This window comes from Larus michahellis, chromosome 4 (genome assembly GCF_964199755.1).
Source record: "Larus michahellis chromosome 4, bLarMic1.1, whole genome shotgun sequence".
Taxonomy (NCBI): Eukaryota; Metazoa; Chordata; class Aves; order Charadriiformes; family Laridae; genus Larus; species Larus michahellis.
This window is the reverse complement of record NC_133899.1, coordinates 4,600,448-4,617,892: the sequence shown is the minus strand read 5'-3', so window position 1 is coordinate 4,617,892 and position 17,445 is coordinate 4,600,448. Positions and strand designations below refer to the sequence as shown.

The 17,445-nt window shown below is 40.6% G+C and overlaps 1 protein-coding gene across 3 annotated transcripts in view; it reads left to right on the top strand.

Moving 5' to 3' along the window:
* The window catches only part of CDH13 (cadherin 13), a 508,761-nt gene extending 497,519 nt beyond the window's left edge, over positions 1 to 11,242 (top strand). For all 3 annotated transcript variants that reach the window (XM_074582826.1, XM_074582825.1, XM_074582824.1), the window contains one exon: positions 5,539 to 11,242. In XM_074582826.1, coding sequence (XP_074438927.1) covers positions 5,539 to 5,546 — 8 coding nt within the window. In that variant the 3' untranslated portion in view covers positions 5,547 to 11,242. The remainder of the gene's footprint in view (positions 1 to 5,538) is intronic.
* Positions 11,243 to 17,445: the final 6,203 nt, after the last annotated feature.

Genomic DNA, 17,445 nt, shown 5'->3' with positions numbered 1-17,445 from the left:
CTCCATGCTATTACTACGTTAGATCCAGATAAACATGTACAATGTCAGTTTTCTTGACCAGCAAAAGCAAACACCATTTTGCAACACCAAAGTACCAATGCCAACAGGCACCATTTGTTTCTAACGAGCTGTGCTTTCTTACCTGAGACCCATTAACCACAACAGTAATAATTCAGACAGCAAGCACATAAAAATAACCCTGCTTATTTCACTGCTGTCTCACTAGTTGACTGCTACCTTAAAAGGAATGTGGCTGGATGTGTCTCTCAAGTGTTGAAGAGGTAGAGCAGAGGAGAACTGTGAGATAAAAATGGTGAAGATCACATTAGAGACTTCAGTGAGAGTGATTTCTGAGAAAGAAATTATAGATAGCTATGCTAGCTTTATGCTGCTTGTGCATTCCCCGGGTACCTTAAGGGCTGACCACATAAGAGAACGATGCACACACTGCCTTTGTGGCTTTCATGCCTGCAGCCACATGCAGCAAATTACTTCTTGTAGGTAGACAGAAATCACGTTTCAAGCAACACATGGTGTGTAATAATTCCTGAGTGCTGAGACCAGCTATGGAGACAGCGTTGTTCTTAACAGCCAATACAAAGAAAACAATTACTAGCCATAATGATCATTAGTGTACAGAACGAAACCTGCCAGGCACAGGCTCACCAGGGCATTAACTTCCTAAAAGAGATAGCACGGATCAACAAATGTGCTCCCTGCACACATTATTTGCACATTTTATGTTTGCAGTATTCCTTAAATACTAATATCTTTTATGTGCTGTCGCCAGCTGCAAGCTTTACATCATGCATGGTATAAAATACATAAGAATGGGTCCAAAAAAAAAAAAAAAAAAAACAAAACCACATCAACACAACCCCATTGAAGTCAGTGGATAAACACCGCAAGTCAGTAGTCTTCAGATTAGATGTTTAAATAACAAGCAGTCCCTAATAATTTGGCAGTGTGTATGTGTGTGTTTCTGGAACTTCCATTTGGTCCTTCTTTATGGGGAGAATAAAGAAAAAAAAAATAAGAAAAGGGAAAAACAGACAGACAAGAAAACTACAATTCCTATACAGAAAAAAATAATGAACATTGTAAATCCAGTTGGGAGAACAGAGAGATTTTAAATATGGACCAGATGCTTATCAGATCCCCAAAGAATTTATAACAAATTGTTATAACACACTTTATAACAAATCAGCAACACTGTTGATTTCAGTGGATCTGCTCACATTCATCATTGAGTTTTCTGCACAATACTTTGATTGTTCTTGATTTCTGTAGATTTTGTATTAAGGGAGTTACTGGCCAGAATGCTCGTCCAATACCACCTTATATGACTATATCAGAATATTTTTAGAAAGTAAATTTGATAAACTATGTTATTAAACACGGAAACTAAAAGTTGGACTAACTTCTCTGTTGGACATAAGCAATTGTGTATCAACTTTGTGTGCAACAGAAAGAACGAAGACAGATTTGATCTCCAGTGTTCTTACTGGAACGACCAAAGCTTATCATCTACTGAAATTTTACAGACCATAATTTTGAATGTTGAATCTGATTTTAAAAGCCAAAAACTAGTCCTTTAGCAATCCACCTTTACAAAAGGGTCAAGTCATCATTAATGAGCAGAGGGGTATATACTATCCTTCCAATGTCTGGAATAAGATAATTCTTTTAACACAATTTCAGTTAAGGCTGGTGAAAGGGCTGAACTGAATTCATAGTAGTCTTGGCACCCTGTGCCAATGCCAAGATTTCTGTCGATGTGTCAGCAAAAGCAGATGTTAAGGAGACAGCATTTTATGGATGCTCGCAGGGAGCTCCTCCTATTACATGAGAAAGCCTGGGGAAAAGCCCAACCAGGTTTCTTTGAAAACATGTCAATGAAAGCTGCCGTCATGGACTATGAATGAGAGGAAACACAGGTCAAGTAGGGCTAATCCAGGAAAATATGTGCAATAGGGAAGGGGCCGTGAAGGAGTCAGAGTAACAGAGGTTTTGTCAAGGTGGCAGACTAGGGGAAATGCTGTGTACAGCTGAAGACTGGCAGGATACGAGCACGGTAGCTTGAATGTTGCAAAGCTACTAACTGAGGAGAGCCTGGGTAGGAGATTTAGCTGTTTGAATGGCTAGAAAAATCCCTTTGGGATGATGTGTGGGAAAGAGTCATCTAGATTAAGACATAACCTAAATATACAGACCCAGAAAGGAGATTCCATGACAAAAACCTTCTCCAGTTTGTTTCTGTTTTTAGCCTTGAACAGGAGGCAGGATGATAGTGTTGTCCTGAGCAATCAAAGGAAGAACTAGAAGGGAATGCTTTAGGGGAAACAAAGCTCAGTTTTAGCTGCGCAGAGCTGTCAGCTAAACATGGAAAAGGTATCGGAGCTAGATGTCGACATTTTAACTAAGTGGAAAAGCAGGTAAAGGGAGTAAGATCTCTGAATTGTCATCACTGAACTGACTGCTGAATTTGTATGAATGGTGTCACAGAGAAGGGGAAGAAATTAAAGTGGGGGGGAAAAAGGTTTCCTGTGTTGGAGGGAATGAGACAGAAGGACATGCTGGAAAAGTGGTTAGAGAAATCAAAGTAAAATGACAGGAGGAGATAGTCACAGGAGTCAAGGGAACATCAGATTTCCAGGCATGTGATTAAATGGCTCAAAGGAAGCTGATAGGCATCAGAAAGGCATCAGAAAGGATGAAGTTGAGAAGCAATTCCAGTAGAAAGAAAGTCCAGGCAGGGACTGTAGAGCTCTGAGATGAAAGGGAGAAGAGCTGGGGTGGGGCTGGAAGAGGCAGGTGGGGTAACAGGGAGAATCAAAAGCCTGCTTACATGGTGAGAGAGAGAGGCTAGCCTTCAACAGATAAAAGACTAGCAGAGGGAAAAACATAATCGTAATTAAAGCTGAACTAACTAGTTTTAACACATAGTTTACTCAGAAAAGGCAAGGTGTTATGATAAGGTAGTAACATTCATTATATCTGTCAATATGATGTAAAATATACAAGCTTTTCTTCAGGTCTGCACATAAATCAACATATTGCCCTTTATTTACAAGCTGTTGGTGAAGCAGTCACTAGCTGCTTGAATTTGTGTGATATTTATAAATTTTGTGCTGACAGATTCCTCTGGTGAAGTTTCAGCCTATGGATTGTACAGAAATTCAGCGCCACAGCTGCTGTTCATTCATCATATACAAGTGCCTGTCCTTAGCAGGAAGACCTCCAGGGATCTCCTAAAGATTCAGAGTAGCTTTGCCAATTCAAAAGCTAGTGTTACTTCCTTTGAGTCAGGATTGAACAAACGCCCTTTAATGATACTAAGCTTCATTGCGATCTGGAAATGCTATTCTTCAGATGGTCTGAGATCAGAGTCCTGAACTCTTGCTTTTCACTACCCCAGGAGATCAAGTTGTTTATGGAATTTAGTCCCAGCTGGACTCCCCAATCCAAATATATTCAAACTTTGGCAGTCATGATTGCAAATTTCCTACATGTAAGTCTGGATCCTAATTTTATGACCAGACCTTTTCTTTAAACAGCATATTAAAAATCCACGTGCCAAGCAATTCCAGTTTTTATCTTATTTGGAAATCTCAGTGATGCTTCTCACTTCAGCGAGTCCCATCCATCAACCCCTCTATGGATTCTTACACTTGCTTAATTTGCTTTACTTACCTTTATTGAAGAGAACCGAGGTCGTGCTGCAGTGAAAGGACAGGCTGTCGCCTGCTAGCCAGGTGCCTGCCTTGCTGCGTGGCCCATCTGGACAGGCCCCTACATGAAAGAATTTAATACTGAAGTCAATTCAAATAATACCAAGATAATAGCAAGGAAGAACCAGATAAAACAAAATAGCCTTATCAATAATTATATTAAACTTGATTTGCCCCGAAAGAAAAGCAGTTAATTAAAAGCCAGCATTCAATAATGACCGTTACGTTACTATTTATGCTTCGTGTGTCTGTGGTTGTGACAAAACTATTGATGTTGCACCATTTAAATGTACAACTGCAATTATATATTAGACAAATAATTCCTGAGTGTTTGTGAGTTCTGATGTTTGACTTGCATTTTTGTGTTTTGATGCCGCAGTTGTCTCCTCCCAGGATAGAGAGCATAAATCCATCAATGCACTGGTGTGGTTTAACCCCTGCAGGCAGCGGCTCACAGCAGGATGGGGAGGAGAATCAGAAGGGGAAAAGTGAGAAAACTTGTGGGTTGAGATAAAGACAGTTTAATAGGCTAAGCAAAAGCTGCATGCAAAGGAAAACAACACAAGGAATTAATTCACTACTTCCCATCAGCAGGTTGATGTTCAGCCATCTCCAGGAAAGCAGGGCTCCATCACGCATAATGGTTACTTGGGCAGACAAACACCATAACTCCAAATGTCCTCCCACTTCCTCCGTCTTTCCCCCAGCTTTTGTTACTGAGCAAGACGTCACATGGCATGGGACATCGCTTTGGGGTCAGCTGTCCTGGCTGTGTCCCCTCCCCAGCTTCTTGTGCCCCCTCAGCCTACTCGCTGGTGGGGCAGCAGGAGAAACAGAAAGCGCCCTGACGCCATGCTGTGTAAGCACAACTCAGCAATAACTAAAGCATCGGTGTGTTATCGACGCTGTTTTGGTCACAGATTCAAAACATAGCACCATACGAGCTGCTATGAAGAGAATTAACTCCATCCCACCTAAAACCAGTACAAGCAGTAAGCCAACACTGTAAGGTCAGATTTTGTATTTGTTTGAGAGAAGCAAGATCAAATTTAGCTATGTGTTTTGCTAATATTATTATGTGTTTTTATTGCAAAGCCAAATATTTGCAATTTACTAGCATCCAAGTGAAACTGGTGGAAAGTGACTAATAGCTATAGCCAATGTTACATTTGCTCCTGATCCCTGTTTTTCTGAATTTCTTTACTACTTTTGTATTATCAGAGTGCCCATCTAAAATAGGTACAATAATTCAAGTGTGCCACCCTCACTGTATTTAAAAAAAAAATAAAACCAAAAGTTAGACAGTCCACATAAGATTTATATTTCTGTAGCAACATTAATATGATATGCCAGCTTTTTTATTCCCCGGGATATGCACAAACTATAAGGCACTATAAAGCTGCTATTTTTGAAAAGATATTGTTTGTTTGCTCTTTGCTTGTCAGTGTGTGCACACGCAAGGGAGTGATTCGCTGGCATTTCACTTGTGTTCCTGCACTAATGCAGATGATCGAGGTGTCCGAGGGGGAGAATCGGGTCCTGGCCTGAGATTTACGCACAGACCTCCGCACTGCATCTTCCTGAATTGCCCTACAAAGGTCTCTGAATGCCCCAGGTGACCCTTTGGGGTTTCCTCTTGGAGATTTCTGTCTTCACAAATAATTGCTTCTGAACCTGGATAATTTATATTTAATTACTGAACGGTGTGCATGCACTCAGTCAGTAATTTTACAGGGGGAAAAAAACAAAAAGTTAGAAGATACTGTGATCTGTGTAGTAATAATCACACACGTTTCCTATCGTTTAGGTCTGTAAGAACTCCTGACATTTGAAGCTGTCCTACCGAGTTGCCATGGCAACGAGAAAAAAGAAAACGTCAGATCTGAAGATTGCAGTTTACAGTTACTGTTCTTCTCTACCAGGCCTCAGTTGCTCCAGAGTCCGTTTAATTTGCAAACTCACTTAATCTGTCCGACTATACATTGGTGTTTGACAGCCTCTACCCTAACTTCCATTTATTAATGGATTCCTCTTGCAAGACGCAAGGTTTATGCGAATTTTTCTCTGAATGTTAAAAGACCATGACATCTAAACCGGACCTTGGGGGAGCAGAAAACAGATTGACTCCATTTTTTTCTATCTGTTGACTTGTTGCTATTCAACTGTTCAGAAAATATTTTGTCTGTGGGTTAGTATTTGTATATGTATGAGTGTATGTATATATATATATTTATATAGAGAGAAGAGTTATACGACAGGTTTAGCTTTTATAAAATATTCATCTGGAGCGAGCAAAGGACAAAGCAGAATAATACGGCCACAGATGAATCGTAACTATTCTACCATGGCTAAACCTACTGTATTTGCTGTTTATAGTGTGGCCATAAGGAGAGAGCCTATTGCGATCGTACCGCTACGACAGCCACTTTGTTGACACCAAATAAAGCAGGCCCAGGGCTCTGCAGTGTCACTTCTTGTACCTCAGGTTCAGCAAACAAGAAATGCAAGCCCCCTCTGGCTTGTTTCTGATCTGAACTGCTTTCCTTATGCCCCAGATGGAATTTACGATCCAGCAGGAGCACAGCCCTTCGCTCCCCATTTCAGTGGGAGCAGCGCTGGGAGGTTCTGCGCAGCTCTGATTTGTGAGAAAGCGGGAAGCAGCCAGCCGCAACCGGCACTCTGTGGGTCACGATTTACAGCCACGGGAGCGCTGGACCTGATTTTAAAGGGGCTAAAGTCAGCTTCCTTTATGTTCCTGCGGATAATTATTTGCTGGGGCAGTTTACAAAATTTAAACCTCTTGTCAGCTCTGCAGACGCAGTTACGTAGGTGGATGTCTGCATGCGAGACGCTGATTAGAACAGCAAAAGCAAAGGGTTTCTCAGAAGCACTGGTCTCTCTCCCAGCCTCTGGGCAGCTGCCATTACAGACCTAAGCGCAAGGAGGAAAACAGATGCCCTATTCTATAAATATATTCACACACACATATATATAGTTTTGAATATATATATACATACATACACATGTACACACAGTTTCCAGTTAAGAGTAACAAGAGCATTTCTTTGTGTGTGTAAACTTACCACACTTGTTTGCAGACATGGAAAAAAAGGGTGTTCGTTATATATGAATATAAATCCTTTTTTATTCTGTGAGCATGTAAGGTTAAAAAAAAAAAACAAACCCTTCTAACTGTATCAAGATGATCATCTTGTTAATAAATTGTAAATGATCCATCAAAGCTCACACCAAATTTTTATAAAATTAACACAAAAAGTATACTAGTGACAGACTGTGGCTTTTATTAGAGCTTGCCAGTAACTAGGGTAAGGTAAGTGTCTTAGAATATTTTAATAAACTTGCTTATTTAAAGTTTAAACAAGAAAGCTTCCTTATGCAATAGAACTTTGCAGCTGCATTCTTTAGTTAGCATTTTTACAGTACTTATGAGTCATACTGTATGTTGTCTTTACTACAGTGAGATTATGAGCATATCTTCCACACCACGTATATGTTTCAATAGTAAAGCTTTTTGGAAGCATTAAAAAGTCCAAACATATATTTAGTTTTCCATAACGCTACACTAGATATTAAATGTGTGTTGGTGGTTAAAAATTGCTGTACAATAGCTTTTCTCTGACTTCCTGTATTGTACCAAATATGAAACAGGTCTTTTTTCTTTTTTTAATCAAAAGGAGTAATAACAACAGCGACAAAGGAAAAATTAGTTTGTGTTGTGAACTTTCCTACCATTGTAGATTTCTTGGTAAGATACAAGCTGCCTCAGACAGGAACCTATTTTTCTCTTCCAGCTTAACTCCTGCAGTCCTGACCAAGGAAAATCTCCCACTGCCCTTGTTTCTCTGGCAGCACGCTCCGGGTGTTTCAATTACCAAAGCGGTACTTTGAGGTTAGCGGGAGTTTCTTCGAGCACGGGCTTCAGGAGTGGGCTGTTGGGCAGCTGCAGGCATTTCAGCGGGAAGCGCCTGATCTCAAACATTAACATGGGCATGCTTCTAGTTGTCTTTCTCTGCCCATGCCTTGTAATAATCATATGCTGCTGCTTTATCATCAACAATCATGTCTTAAAAAAGATATAGTTTTCAGGCGAATTTTTCAAAAGGAAAAAAATCAACAAATGCCTAACACCACTGGATTTTCAACGTGTATATTTAACGAATGCATCCAAATGCACCCAAAGATAAACTGCACCCTATGCTTTGATCTACAAAACCTCTGTCTTGAATAAAAGAAATTATACTATCCTCCCCCACAAACACTCTTTTTCTACTTACTTTCTCTCTCTAACCAGCAAAACCCACCTCTGGAGAGATACCCATTGACATTAGTGTCATTTCTCTCAAGTACCAGATAAAGCTACCCATTTCGCATTTAAACCAAGGCTCACATAGCATTTGGTGGATCACTCCAAGGGCATCCAAAATGAGGAACCAAAATCTCTTCTGCCTGGAACGACACTAACAATGGGAAGACTCTGCCACGTTGTGCCCGAAGACAAGAGCTCTTCCCCCTTGGATAATACCGCAACCTTTTGACACGTAGAGAGGTCAGTATCATGGCTGAAACTCTGAATCAAGATGCATCAAAGCCTTCATTTACCATTATCACTTAATTTCTGCACCTAGATTAAAGCCTCCCAGCCTTTACTGTGTGTCTCTAGGCTTCAGATGGAGCTAATCACTGGACCTAAGCATGCAAAGAGAAGATGAAGCTGCCATGTTAATGTTTCTCTCTGTACCTGAGCATAAACCCCATTTAACAAGAGATTGTGGCACTTTCTGTAGCATTATACAAGTAAGGAACCATATTAGAATCTGAGTTTTCCTACCTGAATAAGGTTGATGACTGTGACTCAAAAAATGACGCCCATTTCCTGAAACAAAGGAGCAACAGTAATTTATTAGTAGAGAAGAAGTTAAAAAAAATTGGTTGCCATTTTTTTATAGTTAATTATGTTTAACATTTGTTCAGCCAAGCTTGCTGTTTTTATAACATAGCACTTACTTCTACGTAGCTATTTTGGTCACTACAACATTTATTTCAGTCTGTGTTTGTAGACGTACAGTGCCGTCTAGAGTGAGAAAGGCAGCAAACTTGTTAATTTTCATTTTGTAACATGCACAGAACTTCTTGTGCAAAAAACCATTTCACTTGAAAAGAGTGTCTGCTGTTTAAAAAACAAATTGGGTATAACAGTCAGTGAGCAGAGTTTGTTAGCAAGACAAAGGTCTCATTTGTGGTCTACTTCCTAGTTGAACCCTTGTCTGTACATCTCACGTGTGTGCTTTTGCAGTATGCCTGTGTGCATTTATTAACGTACATTTTGTTCAGTAACTGTAGGTCTGAAGATTAAAACAAAGGGAAAAGAGATGAATTTCCTACTGGGTTATCAAGGAAAATTAGGTAGGAGCGGAACACTGGCTAATACACTTTCTGAGCCCTGTTCTCATCACATTTACATTGGTATAAATCAAAGAGCAACGCCATTACTAGAACTGTTTGAGATTCAGTTAATCATATTTAGATGAAATTTTTCATCTAAACCTCCCCACGTATTGCTTTTACTGCTGTGAACAGTAAAGCAGCAATAGTTGTCACAGGATCGTTGAGTGCTTATATATTATCAAAAGTCTGTCTTTTGTGACATACAGAGAAACCTACAGCTCAGATGCCTCCCGCAGACGACTCACTCCCTTCACCGGCCCCCTTTAACGTGTCTCTAAGGCACCGAGCATGATTTGGTTTCGTCTTTATTTGAAATGGCTCTGGCCTGTAGTCAAATCATTCATCCTGGTCTCTTGCGTAGTCATTTAGTTAGAGATCACTGTAATACAAACCCCGTTTATTAAATTATGGACTTACAATCAGTTTGTGTGGCCCTAACTTAAATGCTTTATCGCTACAAAAAGAAATACGTGTGTTATATTAACAACTTTTACATCATTGGTCTTTCCTTTGCAAACACCTCCTGTCTGAAATACTGAGAAAGCTGCCAGTTTTCTTCTCAATTGCTACTAATACACTCTGCCACTTGAAACATAGCAGAATTTTGTACACAAATAGTTTTACATCACTGTTCGTCTACAGGCTAAGTTTCTTTCTGAATGGATTTAATAATGTCTTATTTAATTAAAAACAAACAACCCTCAAGATAAGTTATATTAAAGTCACATCAGCTTGAGAACACCAAGTCTAAGGCAAAACGCTGATCCTATCTTCCCTTTATTGCATCTCTAGAAACTCCTGTTTGAGACACACTGTCCAATGCTAAGATAAAGAACTAAAATAGCAATTATTTTCTTTCAATTAACTGTGTGATCTATCATCTTTAGTATTAACGTGCAAATTACGTTAGTAATTATCATTATAACTATTCTATTTAAAGCAGATCTAGCTGACTATTTTACTATGTAAAACACATAACCCATTGACTACACCGTTCTCTTGCCTCACATCAAGATATTGTTGATTTCTATTTGTCCAAAAGAAACGGATACACTCACGCTCTCAGCGGAAAGTTACTAGTTGCACAATTGCTATGTGTGTGTATATATGTAGATATATAGAGATATACACATACACATATAAATATATATATATAAAATATATGCAGATGGAGGGAGACTACTACAACATGGGGACTTGAAATAAGCTGTTTAATTCCACGAATTGTAGCTGAATACGTGAGTTAAGGGACAGCATGGTTACATATGCCAAACCGGTCTGATTTAAAGGAAAGAAAAATAGCAAAAACCCCCCACACGAAAAGCTGGCTTATCCCAGCTCTCATGTTGTATTTACGCTACCTTTAGCTGTCCCCTCGTAACACAATTACAGCATTTGAAGATATGCGTAATTGTTTACTGACTCATTTTTAGTTGTCCATGGATCAGCAGGTCACCAGTAGCGGAAAGGGAAGGGTTTATAGCCGGAATTCTGCATTACTGTGCTTTCAGTGGGACAGTTATTTGGGAGTGTCCCCCCTTTGAACATCACACTCCTCCTCTGCCTCAGCAAATGACTGTATTCGATGACTTGGGGTTAAAATGAATGTAGTGTAAAGACTGACTGTGTATGTACGTGCATACGCTCCCTGCCCGGGGCTGTAGCATAAGAGCGTGTCTGGTGGACTGGGGTGGTGAATTCAGAACAAACACGCTGTGTTATTACTGCCATTTCAGACAGAACCCTCCTGTAAAATCATATTTGCCCCATAACAAACTCTGTCTCTTTAAGTTACCACCAAGATATTTTTTTTATTATTTTCTTTCTTTTTTTTTTTTTAAGTTCAAACAAGGAGGAAAATTGTTTGATTGATTTTAAAGATACTTAATTCAGATACTTTTTCAGTTACTCTTTCCTTTGGGCCCTAGTTGCTGAATTGCTTGCTGTTTCTGAGGTGTAAATAAACGTTTTGATTTATGACGTGGTTGCAAAGAAACTTGTAATTTATTTGTGAAATGCTCAAATAAAGGATGTATGGGCTTTTACCTGTTGTCTGGGCGTAGACCTTCCTGACGCAATACAACAGGAACGGAGGACTACAAAATGACCTTGAGACTGCTAAAGGGCTAGAAACTGGATAAAAGAGATAAATTGCAGCCTTCGTCATCACCATGCCATGGTTATAGAATAAGAATCTGGAGGTTAGAGCAGTAAATAAGGTTTGAACACGTGAGAAAGCAGTAGCAGGTTATTCAGCATCCATTCAGGTAACAGCAATGATTTGCCTCCTAAAGCCCCACTTTCATTACAGAGAGTTGCACTGAGCTAAATCTGGGTCAGCTGTCCCTAAGCTGAACTCTCTGCAGGAGCTTTGATGGATTTTTGTTGCACTTCCTTTCTGCTTCACCTGGCCACCATCCCCACCTACCTCCATCAGTTCAGCTTAGACAGAACAGCCAGCCACAAAGAGCGAACGTTGTAAACAACGCAGAAACAGGCTGACAAACATCAGTCAGCGAGGACCACCGTGGGATGCTACGGGACTGCATTTCTGTCACTGCTGTCATGGCTGATCACAAGGTGGCTTTTAACAGCTAGTACTGCCATACACATTGCGTAGTCATGCCTGATGTCCTCCCTCCCTGTGCTTAACTCCACCTTAAGATGTGTGTGCAGATGTGCTCTGCTTGTTGCCCTGACTCAGAAACTCTTACTTCAAAATTTAGAGCCCTTATATTGCCTTCAAGCCTAAATTGCTCTGGGCCAGGCTGCCCCCCAAAAAAGCTTGCACTTCTTTAATGCCCTTCTATACCAGGAACCACAGACTTCATTGAGAAGGCTTATCATGTTAGCCAGCTGCGTTCCCAGTAGCAGGACTTAAGGTTTGTAAGATGCTATTTTCTTTTTTCACTGAGCTCCCATAATCTGAAGGGGAAGGAAGTGGGTTGTGCTTTCCTGTGCTGTCAGCTGCTCCCAGACATTGCAGAAGGGCCCAGTAGGTGAGATAAACAAATAATCAAATAATTCTGGCCCAGAATCCAGGGCAGAAAAAATAATAGCAGGCTAGGGAGAATGAAAACCCTGCAGGAAATTTGCATCATAGCACTATGGCATTATTACCTCTTACCTACGCCAGGGAGTCTGTTGGCTTTCTGAAATTCCTGTGAGTTGTTTTTTCAGATCTTTTAGGAAGTTATCTAAAGTGACAGAGACACATAAAGAGAGAATATCCCTGAAAATAGCCTTTTACTCCATCTGAGAATAGAGGAAGCTGGGGGAGGGAGGACACATTTGAAGGAAACATTTGAGTACAAGCCCCAGCAGCTTGCTTTCACCAAGACCTACCTCCAGCTTCTGCCCATCGCTGATGCTTTATCAGACTTTCGTTCTGAAGGGGCCTTTTTTTATGTGGTCCATAATAAGTAGAGCATGAAAAAGCGTACGTGAAACTTGTGGTGTAATTGAGCAAAAGGTCATTACCTGAAAGCCACAGCAAAAAAGCGTCACCTCCTTTGTTCTCACTTGAGATCATTGTCCTAAACTAATGCTGTGCCTTGTATCTAAAAAGAGGTGCTTGAAACAGTACAAAGTTAAATCACAAGCAAGGAAATGTTAACAGAGATAGAAAATGCTGAATGGTTTTTAGCCAGGTAGAAGTTTTCTGTTGCCCTTTCAACCTTCTTCTGTCTCATCTAACACCACACCTTCTGGATTGCAGTCTGCTGTTACTCAGTAACTTTGCACAGTTCAATCCAGTTACCTTTTTTTCTCCAGCAACAGTAAATCAGAACAGTCCCTTCTGGCTTCAATACCACCTTCTTACCTGCAGAAACAAAGCAAGGGTCATCGCTCCTGCTGTAAAACTCTACCGCCACGCCTCTGGCCGGACTCTACTCATTCACCTCCCGGTGCCTGATGACCTTCGCTGCTCCTGTGGTTACAGCAGTAAGCAAGTTACTCTAGTCCAGTACACTTCAGCATCGTATGTCAGTGTATTTTATTACTTGTGACTCAACTTTGCAACTTATTGTTTCCACACACAATTGCGGGCTACTCACCAACATGGCTGAGGCCGCATGTGCTTTTTATGACTAACTGTCCAAAACAAGAAAAGCAAAAGTGTTTACACTACTTGTTTACTGCAAGGCATGATGAAAAATCAGAATGTGAAATACAGCTGAACACTTGTAATTAATGAATTGCTTGCAAACAGTGTTCTGCAATGCCGTTACAATACTGGAGTGATTGATCTGGGAAGGGGTATGTTCATAAACAGCTTTTTTGTGATACATTTAAAGAAAACCAAAACAAAACTCACGGTGCTGTCTCTTCAAACTGACCACGTATATTTTTAACAGAAGGATAATGAAACATAAGTGGACAGTGCTTATGGACTGGATTCAATCTTCATGTCACTAACAGGTTTTTAAAATTTCAGCTTTTATAAATGAGTCCATTACTGTTTACACATGTTATCTTCATGCCAGCAGCCGCGTGGGAGCACATTTTATACTGGGTTAATTTTGCCATTCCAGGTACCTTGCCAACTTCACCCTTGCTGTAACTGATCTGCTGGGGACAGTGGTAAGATAACAAGTCTGGCCTGGGCTTGGAAATCACAGCAAATCAAATAGTGCCCCCTTTGTACGCAATTAAATAAAGAATCTCATCAGCTGCGTCTCATCCTTTGTGCTACTTGATCAGCTGCAGTAAAACAACAGGGCTGTAAGACACCTTCCAAGCAGCCATAAAACAGGGATTATAACCTGCCTTGGGGTTACAGCATGTATGACTGACTTGGCTAGTCAAGTACCAAGGGAATTAGCCTTTGGTGGGATCTGAACACCTAGCTCCCACTGGCATCACTAAAAAGCCAGAAGCCCAATAGCTGAAACTTCCCCCCGCCCTCAACTGAAAAATAACTATTTCTTTTTTTTTTTAAGTCATCATGAGCTAATACACACTGAAACTTTTCCTCTATCTCCAAGGTAACTTCATTTTCATTATCTTTCACATTGAGCAAAACCAGCAAAACCCCTGGAGAACAGGTGCCCCAATTAACAGATACTCAGTCTTTCGTATACTGGATTGACGAAAAGAAAAAGAACAAGATCAGGGATATTGAATTCATATGGGGATCCCAGAGAACGTTGTGACAGAGTCCACAGATAAAGCAAAGTAGAAACAATTAGAATAACCCTCATTATGAGACAAAAAGTCTAAAGGAAAGATTTCGAATTTTTGGTGCAATAAAACTCACGTGTGCGAACTGTGACCATGTACGAACTAGACCAGTGCTGGAAAGCCCAGTCGTGGTGCCTGGCAAGTTTTTCCATTGTTACTAATGGCAAAAACTGCATCAATCCATATGAAAATGGCTTGCTCTTGGATCCTGCATGGAGAAGTCAAAACAATAATGGCTTTAGAGAGAAATTCTTTGAGCTGGGCAAAACCCCCCATTATCCTCAGCCCTGCCAAAGGCTTAATGCAGCTGCTCGCCATCACAATGACAGAGCTGACTGCAGAATTCTGACCTATGTGTACCCACCAAGCTGTGTTCTCTTGTGCCTTTACTCCCATCAGACCACTTCTCACTCCGGTTCGGTGACAGGGACAGAACTGCAACATAAAGACAGAAATACAGAAACTGTCAGAGGGCGCAGTCCAAAACCACCCTGGCAGTAGAGCCAGTTGGAGACTTACCCTCCCGGCAAGAGCAGCCACCTCAGCATGATGACCAAAGAGCCAGGATACAGAGGCACCTCATGGCAGTAGCTCAGGCAGGCACCAGCCTGAGAGCTGAACCCTTCCCAGAGGAAGGAGTACCACCTCGGCCACCCAGACACAGGGCCAGGGAGGGTTGGTAGCCCTGTGGCAGACTCTGTCCTGATGTGCACATCAGGCCCCGCTACTGCTGGGCTGCCAGTCAGCATTTGTACAAGATGAGTAGACTCCCGCCGCCCCCCGTAAATAAAATAACAGTGTTACATGGAAGGGTTGGGGTTTTTTTTGTTGGTTGGTTTCCCCACACACCTTTCTCACTCAATTAAGACAGTTCTCATCATCTGGTTTCCGTGCCATCGACATCCAGTCATCATTCTTGTACTGATGCTCTAGCTTGGCATCTTATTAAAGAGCCATCAGGGCTTACTCTTTTATCAGTTCCGTGATAAACTTACTTTTAATGGTCGTCCTCTGTTGTAATTTACGCAACTTGTGGGCTGCAGTATTTCTCTCACTCTTAATTTCTGTTCCTCGGCACTATGCACTTTGTTCTTTAGCAAATGAGCACTGAGTACCTTGAAGCTAATGAAAATGTGTGCTGCACACAACTCTGCCTTCTGGGGCTGAGTGGATGCAATCCAAGACTTGCTTTCTTCAGTTCATTCCTTCTTCAATTTTAAACAAAAATCCTCTTGCTACTGCAGCTCTTCTTCGTCTGCTGTCCTGCTTAGGCTAAATAAGAGAGGGAGGCAGTATGTGCATTTAAATGCTATTATTTAATGAAGGTAAAACTATCTTGTAACAAAGATAGCTAGATGGATTAACAGATCTATTGTTCAAATCAAACTATTAAAATATGCGTGTGTGTGTATATACAAATATAAACAGCTGAGGTCATGAGTTTCATTATCACACACACAAAATAATAGTCTATTTTTTAATTGGTTATTAAATAGTGAATATTCATTAAAAGCTCAGTTCATTGGGAAAAAATAGTACAATGCAATTAAACTGTAGTACAGACTAATTAATATGGGAATTGGTGCAATCCAAATACCTTTAAAGAGATGGCAGTGGGGGACAGTAAGCAGCACGGACTCGTACCAGTCATCTTCATTAGCACAGCGCATGGATTTTCTGCTACTTTAGGGTTTTGCTGAGGGTTCTGGGTTTCAGTTTTAGTTTCAAATGAAATCTGTGGGGAAAAAACTATTTTCTAATGTAGGTCTTCACAAATTCTGTAAAACTACTCTTTTAAAAAAATACATAATAGATTCTTATATTACTTAACCCCTTGACACAGTCAACTCTCACTTTGTTTCTGTAGAGACTCACTCTTGCACTCTGCATCTTTCTTTAACACAAATAAACTTGAAACACCCTAAAACTTTATATTAAGTTTTCAGCTTTCTCAGCTCCTCAGTCATGTAGCATCTTTTCCCTATGTGAGATCCCTGTTAGTGTGTTCTTAACAACGGCCACTGTGTCAAGAACCATTCTTAGGAGCTGTCTAATTTCTTAGGAGTCAGAAGACATCTACCAGTTATAAACCAGTCTTTTATGAAGAGTATTTTGCTGCCTTTTTCGTAATTGACACGAAAGTGGGACGCCAAACGTGTAAGGAAACACCACTGAAGGAGCCTGCTAGCCTCTTTTTTTCTTTTTTTTTTTTTTTAAGCACTCAGTCCAAAAGTTAACCTGTTTAGAAGTAGGATGGCCCATGAGTCAAGCTGTGAAAACTTGCCACTCACTTTTGATAGCACTAGCATCACACAAACAGTTAAGTAGAAGAGGGCCCTGTTGCAGAGATTTACTAAAAATAGTTGCTTCCACCCAAATCCAGGACAGGCTTCCTGTCTAAAAGCCAAACTAAAGTCTGATGATGTTGTTGATGCTCGAGAGCTGTTTCCCTGGAAGTCTGGGTATTGTTATATATCCTGGTGGGAACTTGACAAGCCTACTCTGATTTCTGCTCTTTGGAGTCAGCCTTTCATTACCTAACACAACTCTACCGTTTGCCATTCCAACCACCAGTAAAGCGAGGGCTGAAGGTGTTCGTCATCATCTGATGTTTAACTGACCTCAGATTTTGGAAGTCCAGTTGCCCGCCTTGCTACTGCTTTACACCTCGTATGTATTTATACAACTGATGAACTTACACCAAAGCACATGCCTATATATCAGATGAGCTTTTATTCACTAGTATTTTCCTCCCAGTTTGCAGAATCATAAAATTACTCTGCAGGATGACAAACAGTGATCTGACTGTTAGATCATTGTGTTATATAGCTGTGTTATGAAGCAAAACCTATTCACGGATACTCATTCATTTGTGAGAGATGTCACTGGCCTAACACAATGGCTGCTTTCAAGCCCTCCCTTGTATTTCATTCTGTTATTTCTCTGTTAATAAATAAATAAAATCCCCATTGGGGAGATGAAAGAACTCTTTTTTTCATGTCAACATTGTGTAGTGCTGACGGAGTCTGGCAACAGTCGAATCCTGGCTCAGACTGCTGTTCTG